Genomic DNA, 20789 nt, shown 5'->3' with positions numbered 1-20789 from the left:
CAGGGGCAACTCTGGGCTGGCCTACCCGTACCTAGGACAATCTGAGTGTGCCCTGAGAAAGAGATATGTGCATCTCCTATCGGGATTTGTCGGCACATTCGGGCGGTGTTGCTGGTCTTGTTTTAACCTGTCGAAGTGTCTTGAGTTACCGAGATACCGAGTCTGATCGGAACGTCTTGGGAGGAGGTCTATTCCTTCGTTGACCGTGAGAGCTTGTCATGGGCTAAGTTGGGACTCCCCTGCAGGGATTGAACTTTCGAAAGCCATGCCCGCAGTTATGGGCAGATGGGAATTTGTTAATGTCCGGTTGTAGATTACTTGAACTAAACTCAATTAAAATGAATCAACCGTGTGTGTTACCGTGATGGCCCCTTCTCGGCGGAGTCCGGGAAGTGGACACGGTGTTGGAGTTATGCTTGCGCAGGATGTTCCTTAGTTTCTCGCTCGTGCTTCGCCTTCTCTTCTCGCTCTCTTTTGTGTATAAGTTAGCCACCACATATGCTAGTCGCTTGCTGCAGCTCCACATATATTTGCCTTATCCATTCCTATGAGCTTAAATAGTTTTGATCGCGAGGGTGCGAGATTGCTGAGTCCCTGTGGCTCACAGATACTATAACTCCAGATGCAGGTCCAGGTGATTTCGATCCAGGTGACGAGTACGAGCTCAAGTGGGAGTTCGACGAGGACTCTCAGCGTTATTATGTTTCCTTTCCCGATGATCAGTAGTGGTGCCTAGTTGGGGATCGATTCAGGGCCTTGTCGCACGTTGGGTTCTTTTCTATTTTGGCGCCGTAGTCGGGCCATGAGTGTTTGTTTGATGGATGTTATTTATGTACTCTGATGTGACGTGGCGAGTGTAAGCCAACTATGTTATCTCCCCCTTTTATTATGTATTACATGGGATGTTGTAATGATTGCCTGACTTGTGACATTGCTTTCAATGCGGTTATGTCTCTAAGTCGTGCCTCGACACGTGGGAGCTATAGACGCATCGAGGGCGTTACAGACCACCGGCGGAGGCGAGGCCGACGCGCCGCCCCATCCTCCTCTTCCTCGAGCGCCACGGCGGCCTCGGCCGCTCCCCCTCCCCTTTCCCCTCGTGGCCGGCTCCGCCGCCACAGGCTCTTGGGGAGGAGGGGCGCGTTGTCGAGCGAAGACCCTCGCCGCCACCATTGAAGCATCAGCGCGCCCTCTCGCCATGGAAAAAAGGAGGAAGAAGCAAGGATGGGGAGAGGCGGATGGCGAAGGGCTGAGGAGTGTCGTCCCTCCTGCTCCCCTCCTTATAAAGGGGCGGGGTCAGGGCTCGGCTGCCCCTCTCAGCCAATCCAGCTCATTAAGGTGACAGAGGGTGAGGCCGTCAATCGCCCTCCCCGCCCAATTGAAGGCGCGTGGGTATCAACCCACACGCGCACGTCTTCCCGTATTCCGCGCGCCTGTCGCCTGCCCTGCACCGTGCATGCGGCGTACGTGGCACGAGGGGCGGGCGTGGTGGGACACGTGGAATGGTGGTTCCGAAGAAGAAAATATAAATGAGCAGCGGCCCCGCAGTCTTGAAGAGACACGCAAGCCGCCTCTTTACTATTCACCACAGGGTGACGCAAGCAAGCTTCGGTCACCCCATGCGCGATCCCCACGTCACGCATTCATTGCGAATCTTGGGGAAGCGCAGCAGACGAAGGGTTACCACGGTTAAAACCGGCCCTGCCTGCCCGCGCACCATTCTGAGCCTAGCCAAACAACGTGTCGCGCTTATGTGTGGCCCAGGCCCGGGGGCTCCTGTCGGTGTGCAGAAGTAGGGGTTATACTCTGCACCCCTCTACCCGTGCACGGGCAGTTAGAGCCATGCCCAAGGCCACATTTGGCAAGGCAAGGGAAGGAGGCGCCGCAAGATGGTCAAAGCGCCGCCGACACAGAGACACGAAGAGCAAGAGGGTGAGGTGGGTTCCCCTGGCAAGACCCTTGCCGGACGGCCCCTACAGCCCCGGCAAGGACCTTGTCGGGGCAACTTTCCCAATGCCAGCAGAGTGCGCCACCCTTGAGCCCCAGGTTTTCCAGCACCACCAACCACGTTGGGACCAAGGCTCGGGAGGCGCCTCCATGATGGCATGCAGATCTTTGTGAAGATCATGAATACTCCAAATCAGATGAGGATTAGAAGATGATGAACCTCGGTGAGATCCTTGCCGAAAAACCCACAAGACCTCCGGCAAGATCCTTGTCGGGGACGACCACAACGCCACGGCAAGACCCTTCTCGGGGCCCCGGCAACGCCCTTGTCAAGGACATCCACGGGGCCACAGCCGGGCCCACGCCCGCCAAGTTTCCACCACCGCTCCCATGCAGCTGCCAGCCCACCTGCTAGGCAGGCACCTCCATGTCGACATGAGGCTTCTAAGCCAACCCAGTGCATGCCTACGTGGTGGCATGAAAACCTTCGTGAAGGCCCTACCACCACGCCACCTCAGCAGCCTGCCAGCCTACATGGCGCTGACCGCCTCGCTGGCCCGGGCGCGTGTTGAAGCAAGGCGAGGCGGCGGTAAAGTGAGGGGGACACTTAAGGGGCGCATTAAATGCGTCTTGTCCCATAATGGCTAAGCGATAAGCTTAGCCGCTATACACCGATGCTACCTCCTATGTGCCATTGTGGCGATCCCCTTGGTTATAAAAGGAGGCCCGAGGCATCCAGGAGAAGGATTCGGACCCTAGGACAACTTACACTCATCGTAGCTAGCTCAAGAACTCCAACAACACCGATATACACATCAAAGCAGGACTAGGGTGTTACGTGTCTCTGTGGCTCGAACCTGGGTAAAAGACCCGTGTGCTTGTGCTGATTGCTGATCCCGCTCTTCTCACGACCCCGCGCCCCGCAACCATAGTAGGGATTCCCGTGATTCCATAGTTGTCGTTTCCACGGACAGTATCCCTCGATCCCTGGGAAATTGCCCTTCAAGAACTCGAAATCATCATGCTGGCCCCATGGTGGGCGCCAACTGTCGTGGTTTTATCACAGGAGATGCCCTTGTGAAAGGACTTAGGTGTGGAGCCATCGCAACGAAGGTTAGCTTGAAGGGGTTGAGCGGACAAAGGAACCAAAATTTACCCAGGTTCGGCCCCTTACTAATGAGTTAAAAGCCTACTCCTGATCTTGTTGATATTGCTTGAGTATCGATTACAAGGGAGTGGAATCGCTTGACCTAGCTATCGATTGATCATTACTTGAGTTAACCCGCCACAGGGTCTCGCCTTTATATGCATAGGTCGAGGCCCTGGTCTTACAAGAGTTCAAGTCGGATTACACAACGCGTCCAACTCGGGTTCTAAGTCATGTTGCCTTGCTAATCAAGTAACCATCGGGCAACTCACATCTCTGGGTTAAAGTACTCCCTTCGGGTCTTGGGCCTTCAACATGCTTGCCTTGTAAGCTGCCTCCAGTCTTCATATCTTCTTGGGCCTATTTAGGCTGTCACCTATGAGTTGCCAATAGTGTAACCCGACCCCTCCTGGGCAGGTCACACCGTGGGGTTATATCCCCAACACATAGTTATGATGATATTCAAGGCAATTACCATGTATATAGGCATCATGTCTGAGACAAGTAGACCGACTCCTGTCTGCATTTACTACTATTACTCCACCAATTGACCACTATCCAGCATGCATCTATGGTATTAAGTATAAAACAGAGTAACACCTTAAGTAAGATGACATGATGTAGACAAAGTAAATCCAATCAATATGAATAAACCTCGTCATTTTTCCCTTAATGGCAACACTACAAATATGTGTCTTGTCCCCTACTTTTTCACTGGGATATAGAGAAACGCAATATTTAACCCATTACAAAGCACCTCCCCCATTGCAAGATAAATCAATCTAGTTGGCCAAACCAAATGGATAGATCAGAGAGAAATACAAAGCTTTAAAAATCATGAATAATAAAGTTCAGAAAATACTCCTTTAATATTCATAAATATTAAGTTCATAAACCTATAATTCATCTGATCCCAACAAACACACCGCAAAAGAAGGTTACATCGAATAAAACTCCAAGAAGATCGAGGAGAACATGGTATTGAAGATGAAAGAGAGAGAAGAAGCCATCTAGTACCAGCTATGGGCTCGTAGGTCTATGGTGAACTACTCACGCATCATCGGAAGGCCGTAAGGTTGATGTAGAAACCCTCTGTGATTGATACCCCCTTCGGAAGGGTACCCGAAAAGGTCTCCAGATGGGACCGTGGAAGAACAGAGACTTGCAGCGACGGAAAAAGTGTTTCAGGTGGCTCTCTGTTGGTTTTCCAATATTTGAGAATTTATAGAAGTGGAAATATGTCAGATGGAGCAATGAGGGGCCCATAAGGCATCAGAGCGCGCCCAGGGCTTTATCGTCTCCATGTTTGCCTTCTGGTCTCCTCCCAAAGCTTCTAGGGTCTCTCTTGTCCATAAAAAACATCAAAAAGTTTCTTAGCATTTGGACTCTGTTTGGTACTAATTTCCTGGAAGACCAAAAATAGTTAATAAAAACAACAACTCACACTTGGCACTAGGTTAATAGGTTAGTCCCAGAAAATGATATAAAATAGCACATAATTGCATATAAGATATCCAAGATTGATACTATAATAGCACAGAAAAATAAAAAAATTATAGATACATTGGAGATGTATCAGCAAACACAGCTAGAGGACGAAATTGACGAAGGAAGAACGGGGGAAACGAAGAGGAGCTCACAGCAGGGTCGATTGGCAGGTCAGTGGCCTCGGTAGGAGGCCTAGAGGGGACGACACTGCAGGGCTCCTGGCATCGCGTAGCTTGTCGAAGAGGAAGAGGATGTCGGTTCGATTCTTATAGACACGACAGAGAGGCGGGGCGGTGGTTGTGGCTACGCGAACGGTGACAGCGGGCTCACGGCGGGCTCGACCATGGGGAAGAACAAGCGAGAGAGGGTGAGGGAAAAAGTGGCGAGGCGCTCAGCTCTAGCGGGATGGCAGCCTAATGCTTATCTGCGATGTTGATGAGGTAGGTAGGCTGCTGGTGGCATGGTGCGCGTGCGTGCGCCATGCGCGGTCTCGCCTCTGCCTACTGGCTGAGGTTGAAGATGACTGGCACGGGCCAGCGCAATGCTAGGCTGGCCAGTTGGCTGCTAGGTAGGCCTTCCCTCTATCTGCTTTTCTTTTTTCCTATGTTTTGTTTTATTTATTTATCTGTTTTGAATCAAAACAAATGCAAAAAGTACCAAACTCTTTTGAATAAACTCATGTTACTTTTATGGACTTCTTCAAATGCACATGAATTAATTCAGAGATATTTGGAATTATATTCTATATATTATGAATATAATCCAAATTCAAAGACAATTGTGATTTAAATTCAAATCCCAATTTTTTTTAAAGATGTTCATTGTTTCTGGTTTGGATGAAATCCCATGCCAAAAATATCAAACATCAATGAAGAGCATTTTGGTTTCATTGAATGCAATTTTTAGGGTTCTTTGCCCTTTATTTAAATTTTGAGGATTCAAATTTCCTCGATTCAATTTCTTGAACTTAAATATGATGCGTGATGCTCACTTATGCAACTAATTACAAACAACTAATCTAAGGTTGTGACACCAGTCCAAAGTGGTTGCTAAGGTTTATTCATTTGATCTTTAGTTTAAACCAAAACATTTATAGATCCAATATAATTTCCTTAGTTTATTCATTTGGTTTTAGTTTGGCTAAAGTCAAATGTGAACCATTTGATTTGTTATGTGCAAGTAGTTTTCAAACTACATTTGAATTAATTTTAGTGAATCCTTCCCTACAATCAATTATTAACTCCAAGAATGATTTGCTAGATTTAATTCAATTCACTACATCATATTACATTTGTTCTCTTCAAGTTAAACCTACAGTTTCATTGTTATATTTCGACTATGTTTGAATTGAATTCAAATGTTATTTGAATTTCCTAATTTCAAATAATAATCCAAAATATTTAGTAAACTCATATTATAGTTTCTTAACTCATTTGTACCCTAATTGTTTTCTTAAACAATTTTTATTTCAAAAATAAACTTAATTAGGATTTATTTCCATTTAAATTCCAACTATATTGTATTCTATTCAGAATATATTTTTAAATTATTCAAATTTGAGCCTAAGTATTCTGAGGTGAAAGTATGTTTCAATAGGTTCAAGTTGCAAAAATAATCTTTAATTTGGATTTATAAAATGCAAGTTGTGCCCATTTTAAGTTTGAATTCATTCTGTTTGAATTTGAATTTTAAATTACTCCAATGTGAAATGTTTCCGGACAGGGTGAAAGTAGATTTCATAAGGAAAGATTTTTAGAAAGAATCACTCAATTTGGATCAGTAGATAATTAGTTATGAGTGTTTAACAGAAAGTTGCAATTTAATTCAATTTAATAGAAAACAAGTGGATAATGTTTTCGATAAGGTTGGCTACATGGCAGTCTCTGGTTAGCCCGTACCTATTCTGTTTTAAGTTAAAATGTGGCTGTTGGATCTGAGATGGACGGCTACGGGCGCGTACCATTTCGGTTTTAAATGGATCTAATCATGGTTGTTGTTGTGCAGATGGATGTTGTGGGTGGATCTGGAGCTCACGGGCGGCTAGGTCGCCGGAGTTGGAGGGGCAACGACACCGATGACTCAGGATCGGCGTCGTTTGCGCTTCGGTGGTCGGTGGGGTGGTCCATGATACATCTCCAACTTATCTATAATTATTTATTGTTCCATGCTATTATATTATCTGTCTTGGATGTTTTATATGCATTAATATGTTATTTTATATTATTTTTGGGACTAACCTATTAACCTAGAGCCCCATGCCAGTTTCTGTTTTTTCCTTGTTTTTGAGCTTCGCAGAAAAGGAATACCAAACGGAATGAAACCATCACGATGATTTTTCATGGACCAGAAAACAACCAGGAGACTTGGAGATGAAGTCGGAGGAGCCACGAGGCGGCTACAAGGACGGAGAGCGCGCCTCCCACCCTTGTGGGCCCCCCGTGACCCTCTTGACCTAATTCTTTCGCCTATATATTCCCATATATCCCCAAAACACCAGAAACATCCACGAAAACACTTTTCCGCCGCAGCAACCTTCTGTACACATGAGATCCCATCTAGGGACCTTTTCTGGCACCCTGCCGGAGGGGGATTTGATCATGGAGGGCTTATACATCAACTCTATTGCCCTTCTAATGAAGCGTGAGTGGTTTACCTCAGACCTACGGGTCCGTAGCTAGTAGCTAGATGGCTTCTTCTCTCTCTTTGCTTCGCAATACCATGTTCTCCTCAATGTTCTTGGAGATCTATCCGATGTAATCTTCTTTTGCGTTGTGTTTGTCGAGATTCGATGAATTGTGGATTTATGATCAACTTATCTATGAATATTATTTGAATCATCTCTGAATTCTTATATGCATGATTTGATATCTTTTGAGTCTCTTCGAATTATCGGTTTGGTTTGGCCAACTAGATTGGTTTTTCTTGCAATGGGAGAAGTGCTTAGCTTTGGGTTTAATCTTGCAGTGTCCTTTCCCAGTGACAGTAGGGGCAACAAGGCACATATTGTATTGTTGCCATCGAGGATAAAAAATGGGGTTTTGATCATATTGCTTGAGTTAATTCCTCTACATCATGTCATCTTACTTAATGCGTTACTCCGTTCTTTATGAACTTAATACTCTAGATGCATGCTGGATAGCGGTCGATGTGTGGAGTAATAGTAGTAGATGCAGAATCGTTTCGGTCTACTTGACACGGACGTGATGCCTATATTCATGATCATTGCCTTAGTTATCGTCATAACTATGCGCTTTTCTATCAATTGCTCGACAACAATTTGTTCACCCACCGTATTATTTGCCTTAATGAGAGAAGCCACTAGTGAAACCTATGGCCCCCGGGTCTATTTTCCATCATATAAGTTTCCAATCTACTATTTTGCAATCTTTTACTTTCTGATCTAGAAACCAGAAATACCAAAAATATTTACTTTATCATTTATCTATCTCTATCAGATCTCACTTTTGCAAGTAACCGTGAAGGGATTGACAACCCCTTTGTCGCGTTGGGTGCAAGTTTGTTTGATTGTTTGTGCAGGTCTTGGTGATTTGTGCATTGTCTCCTACTGGATTGATACCTTGGTTCTCAAACTGAGGGAAATACTTATTTCTACTTTGCTGCATCACCCTTTCCTCTTCAAGGAAAACCAACGCATGCTCAAGAAGTAGCGGGAAGAATTTCTTGCACCGTTGCCGGGGAGATCTACGGCAAGTCAAGACATACCAAGTACCCATCGTAAAACTCTCATCTCTTGCATTATATTATTCGCCATTCGCCTCTCATTTTCCTCTCCCCCACTTCTAAAACAATTTTTGAAAAAGATTCGCCCTTTTCTTCGCTCCTCTTCCATCCGTATTTTTCGTTCACTTTCGGTTTGCTCGTTTGCTAGATTGGTTTGTTGCCACCATGTCTGAATCTGGGGAGGGTATCATTGAACATCTTGAAGAAAAACTTGGATCTTGTTCTTTGGATCATGAAACTGAAAATCCTCCTAATTACAAAGCAAACACTTTTCGAGTGGGCGATGGTAATATTATTGGAAAACGTGTTATTCAAGAATTCTTTGATTGTACAGGATCTATGCCTCTTAATAAAAAAAATGTTATCGATACAAATTGTTATGCGGATGCCATTGTTATGCTTGTTGAGAAACTAGAGAGAAAATTTGGGCACATTCATCCTGCTTTGCAAAAAAGTGTTTTACGAACTTCCCAACATTAATCATCCTATAGCTAAAAAGATTGCCATTGTTATTCTTATGCGTGAATTCGATTTTATAATACAAGAAGCTAGGGATATTTTTTCTTTGTGTAAAAAAGATGTTGAACACCCTCCAATTGAAGATATCCTCCATGACAAAGAAACTATGCGTAGTTTGGGATCTAGGGATTATCAATCTTATAGTGAAAACCTTAGGAGGAGAGTTCCCTATTCAGAAATCTCTCAATCTTTGTACCTTGAGGCCTATGAGGAATTTGATTGGATTACAAGGGGTATTCATGTGGGATTCAATAGGGATTGGTTGAATAAGATGAGGAAGGAACCCGTAAAAAATGAGGTTCGTGTTCTTTATGATGATATTTATGGCGATGATCCTGATTACGGGTTTATGAATGTCAAAATAACTAATCAAAGTCCTTTTCATGATTTGGGTTCACCTACTAGAAGGGAAATAAAGGAAAGGATAGATTTGTTCAGACGAGTTTTGGAGAATTTGATGAGAAAAGAATTGCATACCAAAGATGACAATACCTAGATCTATTCGTGTTTTTATGCCTAGGTAAGGGCGTTAAACAATAGCACTTGTTGGGAGGCAACCCAATTTTATTTTTGGTCTTGCTGAGAACAGAAACTTTTGCGCCCAGGAAAATAATTTTCATAATTCACAGAAGCATGATTTTGATCTAATTCTTTTTGCGCTGGATTGGCACACAAATTTCCCAGGTTGTCCTAATGTTTCAGAATTTTTGGAGTTACAGAAGTATCCAAAGTTTCTTGATTGCTACAGACTGTTCTGTTTTTGACAGATTCTGTTTTCTTTGTGTTGTTTACTTATTTTGGTAAATCTATGGGTAGTATCGGGGGGTATGAACCATGGAAAAATTGGAATACAGTAGATATTACACCAATATAAATAAAGAATGAGTTCATAACAGTACCATAAAGTGGTGATTTATTTTCTTATACTAACGGAGCTTGTGAGATTTTCTGTTGAGTTTTGTGTTGTGAAGTTTTCAAGTTTTGGGTAAGGATTTGATGGACGGAATAAGGAGTGGCAGGAGCCTAAGCTTGGGGATGCCCAAGGCACCCCAAGGTAATATTCAAGGAAAACCAAGAGCCTAAGCTTGGGGATGCCCCGGTAGGCATCCCCTCTTTCGTCTCCGTCTATCGGTAACTTTACTTGAGGCTATATTTTTATTCACCAAATGATATGTGTTTTGCTTGGAGCATCTTGTATGATATGAGTGTTTTCTTTTTAGTTTGCCACAATCATCCTTGATGTACACACCTTTTGATAGGGACATGCATGAATCGTGATTTATTAGAATACTCTATGTGCTTCACTTATATCTTTTGAGCTAAGCAATATTGCTCTAGTGCTTCACTTATATCTTTTTAGAGCACGTCGGTAGTTTTATTTTATAGAAATTGTTGAAATCTCATGCTTCACTTACATTATTTTGAGAGTCTTTTTATACAGCATGGCAATTTGCTTTGGTTATAAAATTAGTCCTAATATGATAGGCATCCAAGAGGGATATAACAAAATCTTTCATATAAAGTGCATTGAATACTATGAGAAGTTTGATTCCTTATGATTGTTTTGAGACATGAGGACGGTGATATTAGAGTCATGCTAGTGGAGTAATTGTGAATTTGAGAAATACTTGTGTTGAGGTTTGTGATTCCCGTAGCATGCACGTATGGTGAACCGTTATGTAACGAAGTTGGAGCATGAGGTATTTATTGACTGTCATCCTTTGTGTGGAGGTCGGGATCGCGCAATGGTTAACTCCTACCAACCCTTCCCCTAGGAGCATGCGTGTAGTGCTTAGTTTCGATGACTAATAGATTTTTGCAATAAGTATGTGAGTTCTTTATGACTAATGTTGAGTCCATGGATTATACGCACTCTCACCCTTCCACCATTGCTAGCCTCTCTCGTGCCGCGCAACTTCCGCTGGTACCATACATCCACCATATACCTTCCTCAAAATAGCTACCATACCTACCTATTATGTCATTTCCATAGCCATTCCGAGATATATTGCCATGCAACTTTCCACTGTTCCGTTTATTATGACACGCATCATCATTGTCATATTGCTTTGCATAATCATGTAGTTGACATCGTATTTGTGGCAAAGCCACCTTTCTTAATTCTTTCATAAATGCCACTCTTGATTCATTGCATATCCCGGTACACCACCGGAGGCATTCATATAGAGTCATATTTATTCTAAGTATTGAGTTGTAAGTAAATAAAAGTGTGATGGTCATCATTATTAGAGCATTGTCCCATGTGAGGAAAGGATGATGGAGACTATGATTCCCCCACAAGTCAGGATGAGACTCCAGATGAAATATTTTTTTTAAAAAAAAGAGAAAGAAAATAGGCCAAAAAATGAGAAAGGCCCAAATAAAAAAGAGAGAAAAAGAGAGAAGGGGCAATGTTACTATCCTTTTTCCACACTTGTGCTTCAAAGTAGCACCATGATCTTCATGATAGAGAGTCTCCTATTTTGTCACTTTCATATACTAGTAGGAATTTTTCAATATAGAACTTGGCTTGTATATTCCAACGATGGGCTTCCTCAAATCGCCCTAGGTCTTCATGAGCAAGCAAGTTGGATGCACACCCACTTAGTTTCGAGCTTTCATACACTTATATCTCTAGTGCATCCGTTGCATGGCCATCCCTACTCACTCACATTGATATCTATTGATGGGAATCTCCATAGCCCATTGATACACCTAGTTTATGTGAGACTATGTCCCTCTTTTTGTCTTCTTCACAACCACTATATTCTATTCCACCTATAGTGCTATGTCCATGGCTCACGCTCATGTATTATGTGAAAGTTGAGAAAGTTTGAGAATACTAAAGTATGAAACAATTGCTTGGCTGAAACCGGGGTTGTGCATGATTTGAATATTTTGTGTGATGAAGATGGAGCATAGCCAGACTATATGATTTTGTAGGGATAGCTTTCTTTGGCCATGTTATTTTGAGAAGACATAATTTCCTTGTTAGTATGCTTGAAGTATTATTGTTTTTATGTCAATATTAAAATTTTGTTTTGAATCTTATGGATCTGAACATTCATGGATAAATATGTTAGGTGGCATTCCACATCAAAAAAATCTGCTTTTATCATTTACCTACTCGAGGACAAGCGGGAATTAAGCTTGGGGGTGCTTGATACGTCTCCAACGTATCCATAATTTTTGATTGTTCCATGCTATTATATAATTTGTTTTGGATGTTTTATATGCATTAATATGATATTTATATTATTTTTGGTACTAACCTATTAACCTAGAGCCCCGTGCCAGTTTCTGTTTTTTCCTTGTTTTCGAGCTTCACAGAAAAGGAATGCCAAACAGAGTCCAAACGGAATGAAACCTTCGGGATGTTTTTTCTTGGACCAGGAGACAACCAGGAGACTTGGGATGAAGTCGGAGGAGCCACGAGGCAACAACAAGGACGGAGGGCGCGCCCCCACCCTTGTCGGCCCCCCGTGACCCTCCTGGACTAATTCTTTCTCCTATATATTCCCATATATCTTCAAACCACCAGAAGCATCCACAAAAACACTTTTCCGCCGCCGCAACCTTCTGTACCCATGAGATCCCATCTAGGGACCTTTTTCGGCAACCTACCGGAGGGGGATTCGATCACGGAGGGCTTCTACATCAACTCTATTGCCCTTCCGATGAAGCGTGAGTAGTTTACCTCAGACCTACGGGTCCATAGCTAGTAGCTAGATGGCTACTTCTCTCTCTTTGCTTCTCAACACCATGTTCTCCTCGATGTTCTTGGAGATCTATCCGATGTAATCTTCTTTTGCGGTGTGTTTGTCGAGATCCGATGAATTGTGGATTTATGATCAGCTTACCTATGAATATTATTTGAATCTTCTCTGAATTCCTATATGCATGATTTGATATCTTTGCAACTCCCTTCGAATTGTCGGTTTGGTTTGGCTAACTAGATTGGTTTTTCTTGTAATGGGAGAAGTGCTTAGCTTTGGGTTCAATCTTGCGCTGTTCTTTCCCAGTGACAGTAGGGGCGTCAAGGCACATAATGTATTATTGCCATCAAGGATAAAAGGATGGGGTTTTCATCATATTGCTTGAGTTAATTCCTCTACATCATGGCATCTTACTTAATGCGTTACTCCGTTCTTTATGAACTTAATACTCTAGATGCATGCTGGATAGTAGTTGATGTGTGGAGTAATAGTAGTAGATCCAGAATTGTTTTGGTCTACTTGACACAAATGTGATGCCTATATTCATGATCATTGCCTTAGATATCGTCATAACTATGCGCTTTTCTACCAGTTGCTCGACAGTAATTTGTTCACCCACTGTATTATTTGCCTTCATGAGAGAAGCCACTAGTGAAACCTATGGCCCCTAGGCCTATTTTCCATCATATAAGTTTCTGATCAACTATTTTGCAATCTTTTACTTTCTGATATATAAACCAAAAATACCCAAAATATTTACTTTATCGTTTATCTATCTCTATCAAATCTCACTTTTGCAAGTAACCGTGAAGGGATTGACAACCCCTTTATCGTGTTGGGTGCAAGTTTGTTTGATTGTTTGTGCAGGTCTTGGTGATTTGTGCGTTGTGTCCTACTGGATTAATACCTTGGTTCTCAAACTGAGGGAAATACTTATCTCTACTTTGCTGCATCACCCTTTCCTCTTCAAGGGAAAAACCAACGCAAGCTCAAAAAGTAGCAGTCCACGAGGATCATAACGACGGGCTGGTCACGCTGGTGGCCTCGGGTTCAATGGCCACATCCTCAGGTGACCTCAGCGGCGTCTAGGGCTCGCCGGAGTTTTCACGATAGCGGAGCTCCTCAGGTGCGATCGGGGTCGCGGATTCAGTGCTCTCTGAGACAAATGAATGGGTCAGGGTGATGCGCTAGGTTACGACTGACACATGGAACACGGTGGCAGGGTCAAATACCTTCGGGGATCGCCAAAGCGTAACTCGCGGTGGCGACAAGCTTCGGTTGATGACAAACACGGGGTTGTAGAGGGTCTCGGGCTAGGTGGCGAAGTCTAGGAGGTGCGCCGTGGAACGACGGATCTAGTGGTGGCAACAACACGACCTAGGGTGGGCTTCCCTCATCGGAATTGAGCCAGAGACGAGCTAGGGCAGTACATACGGTGGGGGTCCGCGACGGAGCTGCCTGCCAGTGTTGGGCTCGATCAAGTGGGGTGAATAGACGATGGGGTCGAGGGGGCTTTATAGGGGCAAGTCGTCAGGCCTCGGGGTGACCGGAGAGCGCGTGGACATGGGATCATGTGCGCGTGTATGCACGACTGTTGCGGCGTAGTGGGGAGGGGTCGTGCGGGAGGTGGGAGGAGGTCCTGACCGGTGGAGCCGGTTGGGGAGAGGGAGGGAGGGGGAGAGAGAGAGAGAGAGAGAGAGAGAGAGAGAGAGAGAGAGAGAGAGGTTGGCCCGGCTAGCTGGTTCAGCTGGGCCTTTTTCTTTTTATTTCTTTTCTGTTTCAGTCTTTCTGTTTTCTTTGTGAATTCATGTAGGCTTTGAATTTGAAATTCATTCCCCAAAAAACAACATTTTTTAAATTCCAAATGGAGTATTTCTGAAAGTTGTACATTTTATTGGGGCATTTTGGGCATATATTTACTGCACTTATATTTTCCCTTTTTAATTTGAATTTGGTTTCGGAACCAAATATGTTTCAAATTCATTTTAGAAAAATGGCAAATAAAAGACAAAAATATTTTTTAATAATTCCCTTTGGCTTTTGAATTGATTTCAAAATAAACCAACTCAAATTCTTTTAAGGAAATGATTTTGGCTTGGATATTCTTGGGACTTATTTAAAAACTCTTTTTCCCCACAATATTTCAATGGCTTGGGTTCCTACAAGGCTTGCTAGGGTTTCACTAGTTGCATTTGGATTTACATCCTTCTAGGCAAACGATCAAGTAATTCAAAGTCAATTTCAAACAATCCCAGGCAATCATCGGTATTTCCTAGACATTTTTTAATTCCCTGTGAAATTTTTAACATACCATATTTGAGAAAAATTCGGGATGTGATAACCAGGACCTGAACCCTGGTGGGCTGGGGATACCACTGCCCTCCTAACCATCCAATCACAGGTTGGTTCGCGCACGGGCATTTTTGCTAGTTAGTAAGAAAGCATCCTAAAAAAAGTCTTATTAATAAAGCATTTGCTTTCTCTCTCAAAAAGAAAACTGTAGCAGTTTTTTTAAAAAGTGTAGCATTGTTCCTCTAAGAGCAGCCAGTTGGGCCAGGCCAAGTTATCCGTGCGCTGAATGGCTTCGTATGAGAGAGAGAGGGCTTCGCTAACAAGACGTGCGTGGGCTGGGCAAGTGAAACGAGTCAACGGAACGGTCCAGTAAGAACCCTACCCGATCAATTTCCTGAAATCCTGAAGCTCACGAACCGCCGCCGCTATCCCCCGATCCCCAATTGCGCCTCCACGCGCAAACCCTTTCCAATCGAGCTTGCAGCCATGGCCAGTCTGCTGGACGGCGACGATACCAACGGCAATAGAAGGATGTTTCCGGTAATTTCCGCCACACCTTAAACATTTTTTCTGTATTTTTCACTATATTTTTCTCTGAGAGAAAAAAAAGCTTTTGACCGGATCTGAGTCACTTTCAGGTTTCAGATCTCACTGATTCCTTTGTTGCTGACAAAAAAAGAAAAACAATACTCCCTCCGATCCGAATTCGGATCGAAGGGAGTACGTAATTTGGTGCGTGTGTACTCCTATACTAAGACGGACACCGTGTCCGGAAAAGATACCCAACAGACCAGGGAGACCATGTTCGAATTCGGACATTAAACACGCAAATATCTTTATATATATCAATGTATTATCAGTATCTATCAATGTATGTGTATTCATGTCAGCGTAGGCAGTGCCGTGCATTGCATAGATAGATTATTAAGATCCTAGTTATATTTTTGTTTTGTTTCTTGCTGCATGGACTTGAAGAGGGTTAATGGTACATCTCCAAAAATGCCGGCTAATGATGTGAGGAAAATAAAGAAGAGGATTTCACAGAGGATGCAAAGGACGGGGAGTATGCCACAGAGGATGCAAAGGACGATGAGTGTGCCACAAAGGAAGCAAAGGGCGATGAGTTTGCAGCCTATAAGCGAGCTGTTGTTGGACGTGATGGTGTGGGAGATCTTAATCCGGCTGCCCGTAGAGTCCCTGGTGAGGTTTAAGTTGGTTAGCAAGGCCTGGTACGCTATCATCTCCGACCCTGTTTTTGTTCGTGCGCACCTCCAGTGCTCCAAAGAGAAACAACATCGCAACCCGTCTTCCTTCCTCGTCACCCCCCAGATTTATCTGGAACCAAATCCTTCCGGTCTTTTCTCCACCAACATCCGTTTCTACCTGTGGTCTTTACAACAAGATGACATGAGCAGGAGCAGTAGTAGTGCAACACTCCTTTATGGGAGGCAGTTCCCCACTGGTGAGTTTGGGCTGGTGTCCCAAATGGCACACTGTGATGGATTGGTGTTGCTCCCCACAAACACCAACACTTATGTCTTCAACCCAGCAACTAGAGATGTTGTTGCGCTGCCCAGGTGCCACCGCAATATGTTGCAGCATCCCAGCTGCCTTCCAATTGGTTTGGGCCTTGATGTTTCCACTGGAACATACAAGGTTGCACGGTCTTTCTACCGTTCCGGTGATTACAGTTCTGTTGCAATGGGGATGGAGGTCTTCACTATTATTGGTGAAGAGGGCCACTGGAGGGAAACGTTGCTGGATCCACCATACCCTATTGTGTGTCCGCAAACTGCCATTCACTGCAAGGGTTCCCTGTTCTATTTCATAGATAAGAAAAATCAGCGATGCCCCCCGCAGGCGCTGCTTCGTTTCTGCCTTCAAGATGAAACATTTGGTATCACTCCATTGCTTAACAACGTGTACCCTACAGTTGAAGATGATGATATTGTTCTCCATGAGCTTGACGGGGAATTATGTGCTACTTTCTTTAGCAAGTGTGTGCAACGAGTATTGGTCTGGATGGCAAGAGATATTGTGAATCCGGAGTGGGATTGCCATTATGTAATCAATGTCTCAGATCACTGCTGTCCAGTGGCCTCACTTAGCGTCACTGGTGGGTTTCTCTTACGAAGAGGTCATTGTCTTATCCGTTATTACATGAAAGCTCATGGTGTAAAAGAAGAGGATACGTTTGATATGGATGACCTAAGGTTCCTTGGGCCCAGTGAAGATACCTTGGGCCATGCATGGGAAAATTTATGTGTGTTTGAACTACTTTATTACACTGCAAGCCTTGTTCCTATTACTCCTAAGGCGAGCTTACAAGCCTTATAAGATGTTGGATTGTCTACAAACTCATGCCTGCCTTATTCAATGGATCATGAATGTTTCTCTCAGGCAAAGGATGAATAAGATGAATCATGATGACGATTTACAGAGTCTGTTTAATGTTGTACGGGGCACTTAAACAAGCTTCTGTTCATGTTTTTCCTGTTGTTTTCATGCAAACTGTATTCTTATGGTGGTCTTGGGTTGTATCAAAGTCTCAAATTTCAAATTCTGTTTCTGTGGAACTGATTCTCTATTGAATAATTATCAAGTTAATCATTATGTCATCTGTTGGATTATGTAGCCTGCAATTTGTGTAGTTCTCTTGTTTCTGGATCTGCTATCTGCTAGTTTAAAGGGAGACCATCATCTTGTTTCTTATGCAAGAATACTATTTGTAGACATGATGCGTCTACATTGAACATAACTCAGGTTTCAAGATAGATTTAGATTCTCATATACTTAATAAAGTGCATTTCTATTTTAAACATTACAGAACTTGTAGATAAATGAAGCATGAGTACAAAAGAGATTGCATAAAATTATTAGACCAGTTAAGAGATTACTAGCGGGCAAAGGCTCTGCGTGTCGCCGCGCCTGTCGAGAAGCCCATGTGTGTATTTATATTTTTGCGGTCGATTAGTGCTTTTTATGTTTGGATTTTGCAATCTCAGTATCTACCTAGTTGGAAGCTTTGTTTTTGTTTTTTTTTACACGACTTTTTTTTGGGTATAGTGAAACTTGGACGTTTATTTGTTACACATTTGTATAATGACTAGAAGCTAGCGTGCGTTGCTGCTCTGCCTTTTTATCATATTGATGTAAAATTGATCAGTTTTTTTAGCGCTTAGTTCGTGTATATATCATAAGAAAAATACAAAATTCCATCCTCTTATAAAATTCTATACCTTTAAAAAGATCAAAACAATCCAAGTTTTCTTAAGACACATGCAATGGTCAATCAGGACAAAGCAGCAATGTAACATTTATTGTCAGCTAACTCTAATTAATATGACAGGCTGGTGCTAAATGAAATTTTTGTTCCAATTGTAGATTTACCTCCCGCCGACAGTTTTGTAAAGCTCGGATGATTTTAGGGCTAACATTACAGACACCAGTACAACTGATTTTAATCAAGCACACATTCAAATCAAGAGCATCTTAAACTATTTGATGAACTAACAATAAACCAACTTTTATGAACAAAACGAAGAGCACAGCATAAACTATTTGATGAACTAACAGTAAATCAAGAGCATCTCAATTTTGGATTCAATGGCAATATACATGTGCTGTGAAGATGCAAGAGGCACATACATGTGTGAGGCCCAAACAAAGAGCTTGATATTGTCGTTATGTCAAGATGACCAAAAAAATGCAGCAAGCATGATCCAAGATAAACAGCAGCAACACTCATTCATTTTGTATCTTTATATGAATAACCAACATGATTTGTCCATTGGAGGACAGCTAAATGTGATTGGCACAAGCAGCAGCTCTTGACAGAACATGAGACCAATCTGACACTAAGGATGATCTCCAAATGTCAGTGCCTGTATTGTCAACCAGCAACACATCAAACACAGCTGCAACCAATAGAAAATTAAAACAAACATGACTAATTATGTACTCCCTAGTGGGCCGATGGTCCATCCTCCCAACCGCTAACTGAAGGCTGATGTGGCCATTTTTTACGCTGGTAAACTCCTTGTCGGTCCCTCCTGTAAGTCGGTAGTGAAACGATGACGTGGCTGGCTTGCTGACGTGGACAGGCTGCATGTCAAGAGAAATAGGATGGTGGGGATGAACTATTTAGGTATTATAGATATACGATGCTTTTATTAGTCGACAGAAGATACTATTCCAATATATTGCTACTGGCTACCGGTTGCATAGGTAATGAAACGGTTGCACATCAGGATTATTTGTTCTCTCCTAGTTATTCTGTTGTCAGATAAATTTCTTCTCATGATTGTGCGCACCAAAAGGCCTTATGTAGTTCTGGGTACATGTGAAGCAAACAATAAATCGATTCATATTATTATATCATGTATAAAGATTCAAACTATAAATTCTCAGCTAGTTCCAAGCGTAAAATCTGGCATCATATTTACAGAGCTTATCTGGTGCATGAAACAACATAGAGGGTAGGGGCAGTGCTCCATCTATCAATAAAAGAACAACAAAGCTAATGCTAAACCTCCCACATGAATCGGTATAGGAAATATCAGACATAACCAACAAGCAAAGAGGCAACATGAGGCACTGAAGTGGAAGAAGAGTGTGTAGATTTGCAGTGATACATATACAGTTCACATAGGTTTCAGTTTCCATCAAGTGACAATAGCTTGGCAATCAAATGAACTTGCATCACAGCTAAACAGTTTGCCAACAAAAATATAACTCAGGTCTCGTGGACCATGTGGTAATCACATGACCGGTAAACGGGTAAACTCATTCGAAACTAACTATGCTTAAACTAATTAATGATTAACCAGTAGAAAACACAAAGATCATTGCCATCATGTACATGATGGATGTTTGCACATATATCATTATTTCTCACAAAGCAAGTAGTACAACTTCAGTGGCTTTAGATGTACCTAATTTACTATATCTTTAGCTGTACCAAATTTAGAAATCTATCATGTAACTTATTGGAACAACTCAAGCGAAAGCATCCTTTTATCTTCAGTTGTACCAAATTTATAAATTCTATGTTGGCCCTGAAGTCTTTTAGTCACCTCCCTCACAATCAATAAGTCCACCAGGATCTTGCAGTGTATTGCTTATAAGAGAAGATACAATTTTTGTATCATTCAGCTCTGGTAAAACTGTATAACCACAAAATTTGCAAACAGCAGGAGGTGAGTATAGCTGTGATTATCATTTCGGATTACATAGAAAATTAGGAATTTGCAAACGGGAGAAGGTTTATCTATACATACAAAAAATTAGGAAATGGCATACAATCAGGTTGTAGTAATAAAACATACACATTTGGAATCATGGGAGTGTCAAATTCTCCAGTCTAATAGTGTGGTAAGCTTAGGCAGTCTAGAGAATGGTGTATCCAAAACTTCTATGTGTACCTTGGCCAAGAAATAATTGACGCGCAAGCCAAAAAACCATGAACCACAACAGAAGATAACAGTTGTATTGAGCAAAGTGGCTGATTAAATAAATTGATGAATGTAATGATAAGAAAGAAAATTATTCCAAATAAGATAGAGATAATGCAATATCGTTTCTCAGCCACCTTTTCTAACAGAATTAACCACTTCATCATATTTCAGTTTATTCCAACACACTAAATCAAGTATCTAGAAATAATTAACGTTGAGAAGGTTAGTACCTAATGAGTGTGTGTCATACACATCTTACCCAATTGCATAGAAGAATCGAGACAAAGCAGAGGGCCATCCCTAAATTGTTAGCAAACTGTTCAAAACATTAATAGACTGCATTTATACATGGTCAGAAATTGCTAGGGATTGGGAATAGAACAAGGAAATTAATCGCACACAAGTACTCCTCAAAGTATCACAAATAAGGAAATCAGTATTACTATTTGTCCATTAGCACATGTGTGAGGTGTCCTATTGACA

At 42.5% G+C, this 20789-nt stretch overlaps 1 protein-coding gene across 1 annotated transcript; it reads left to right on the top strand.

Moving 5' to 3' along the window:
• The first annotated feature begins 15196 nt into the window (after nucleotides 1-15196).
• LOC119275523 (putative F-box/kelch-repeat protein At1g12870) lies at nucleotides 15197-17463 on the top strand. The gene is made up of 2 exons (XM_037556388.1): nucleotides 15197-15390; nucleotides 15826-17463. The coding sequence occupies exons 1-2, from the start codon at nucleotides 15337-15339 to the stop codon at nucleotides 17185-17187; spliced, it is 1416 nt and encodes a 471-aa protein (XP_037412285.1). The 5' UTR covers nucleotides 15197-15336; the 3' UTR covers nucleotides 17188-17463.
• The last annotated feature ends 3326 nt before the right edge of the window (nucleotides 17464-20789 follow it).

The sequence above is a fragment of the Triticum dicoccoides genome, chromosome 3B (genome assembly GCF_002162155.2).
Source record: "Triticum dicoccoides isolate Atlit2015 ecotype Zavitan chromosome 3B, WEW_v2.0, whole genome shotgun sequence".
Classification (NCBI taxonomy): Eukaryota; Viridiplantae; Streptophyta; class Magnoliopsida; order Poales; family Poaceae; genus Triticum; species Triticum dicoccoides.
This window is presented reverse-complemented; position numbering and strand designations above follow the sequence as displayed.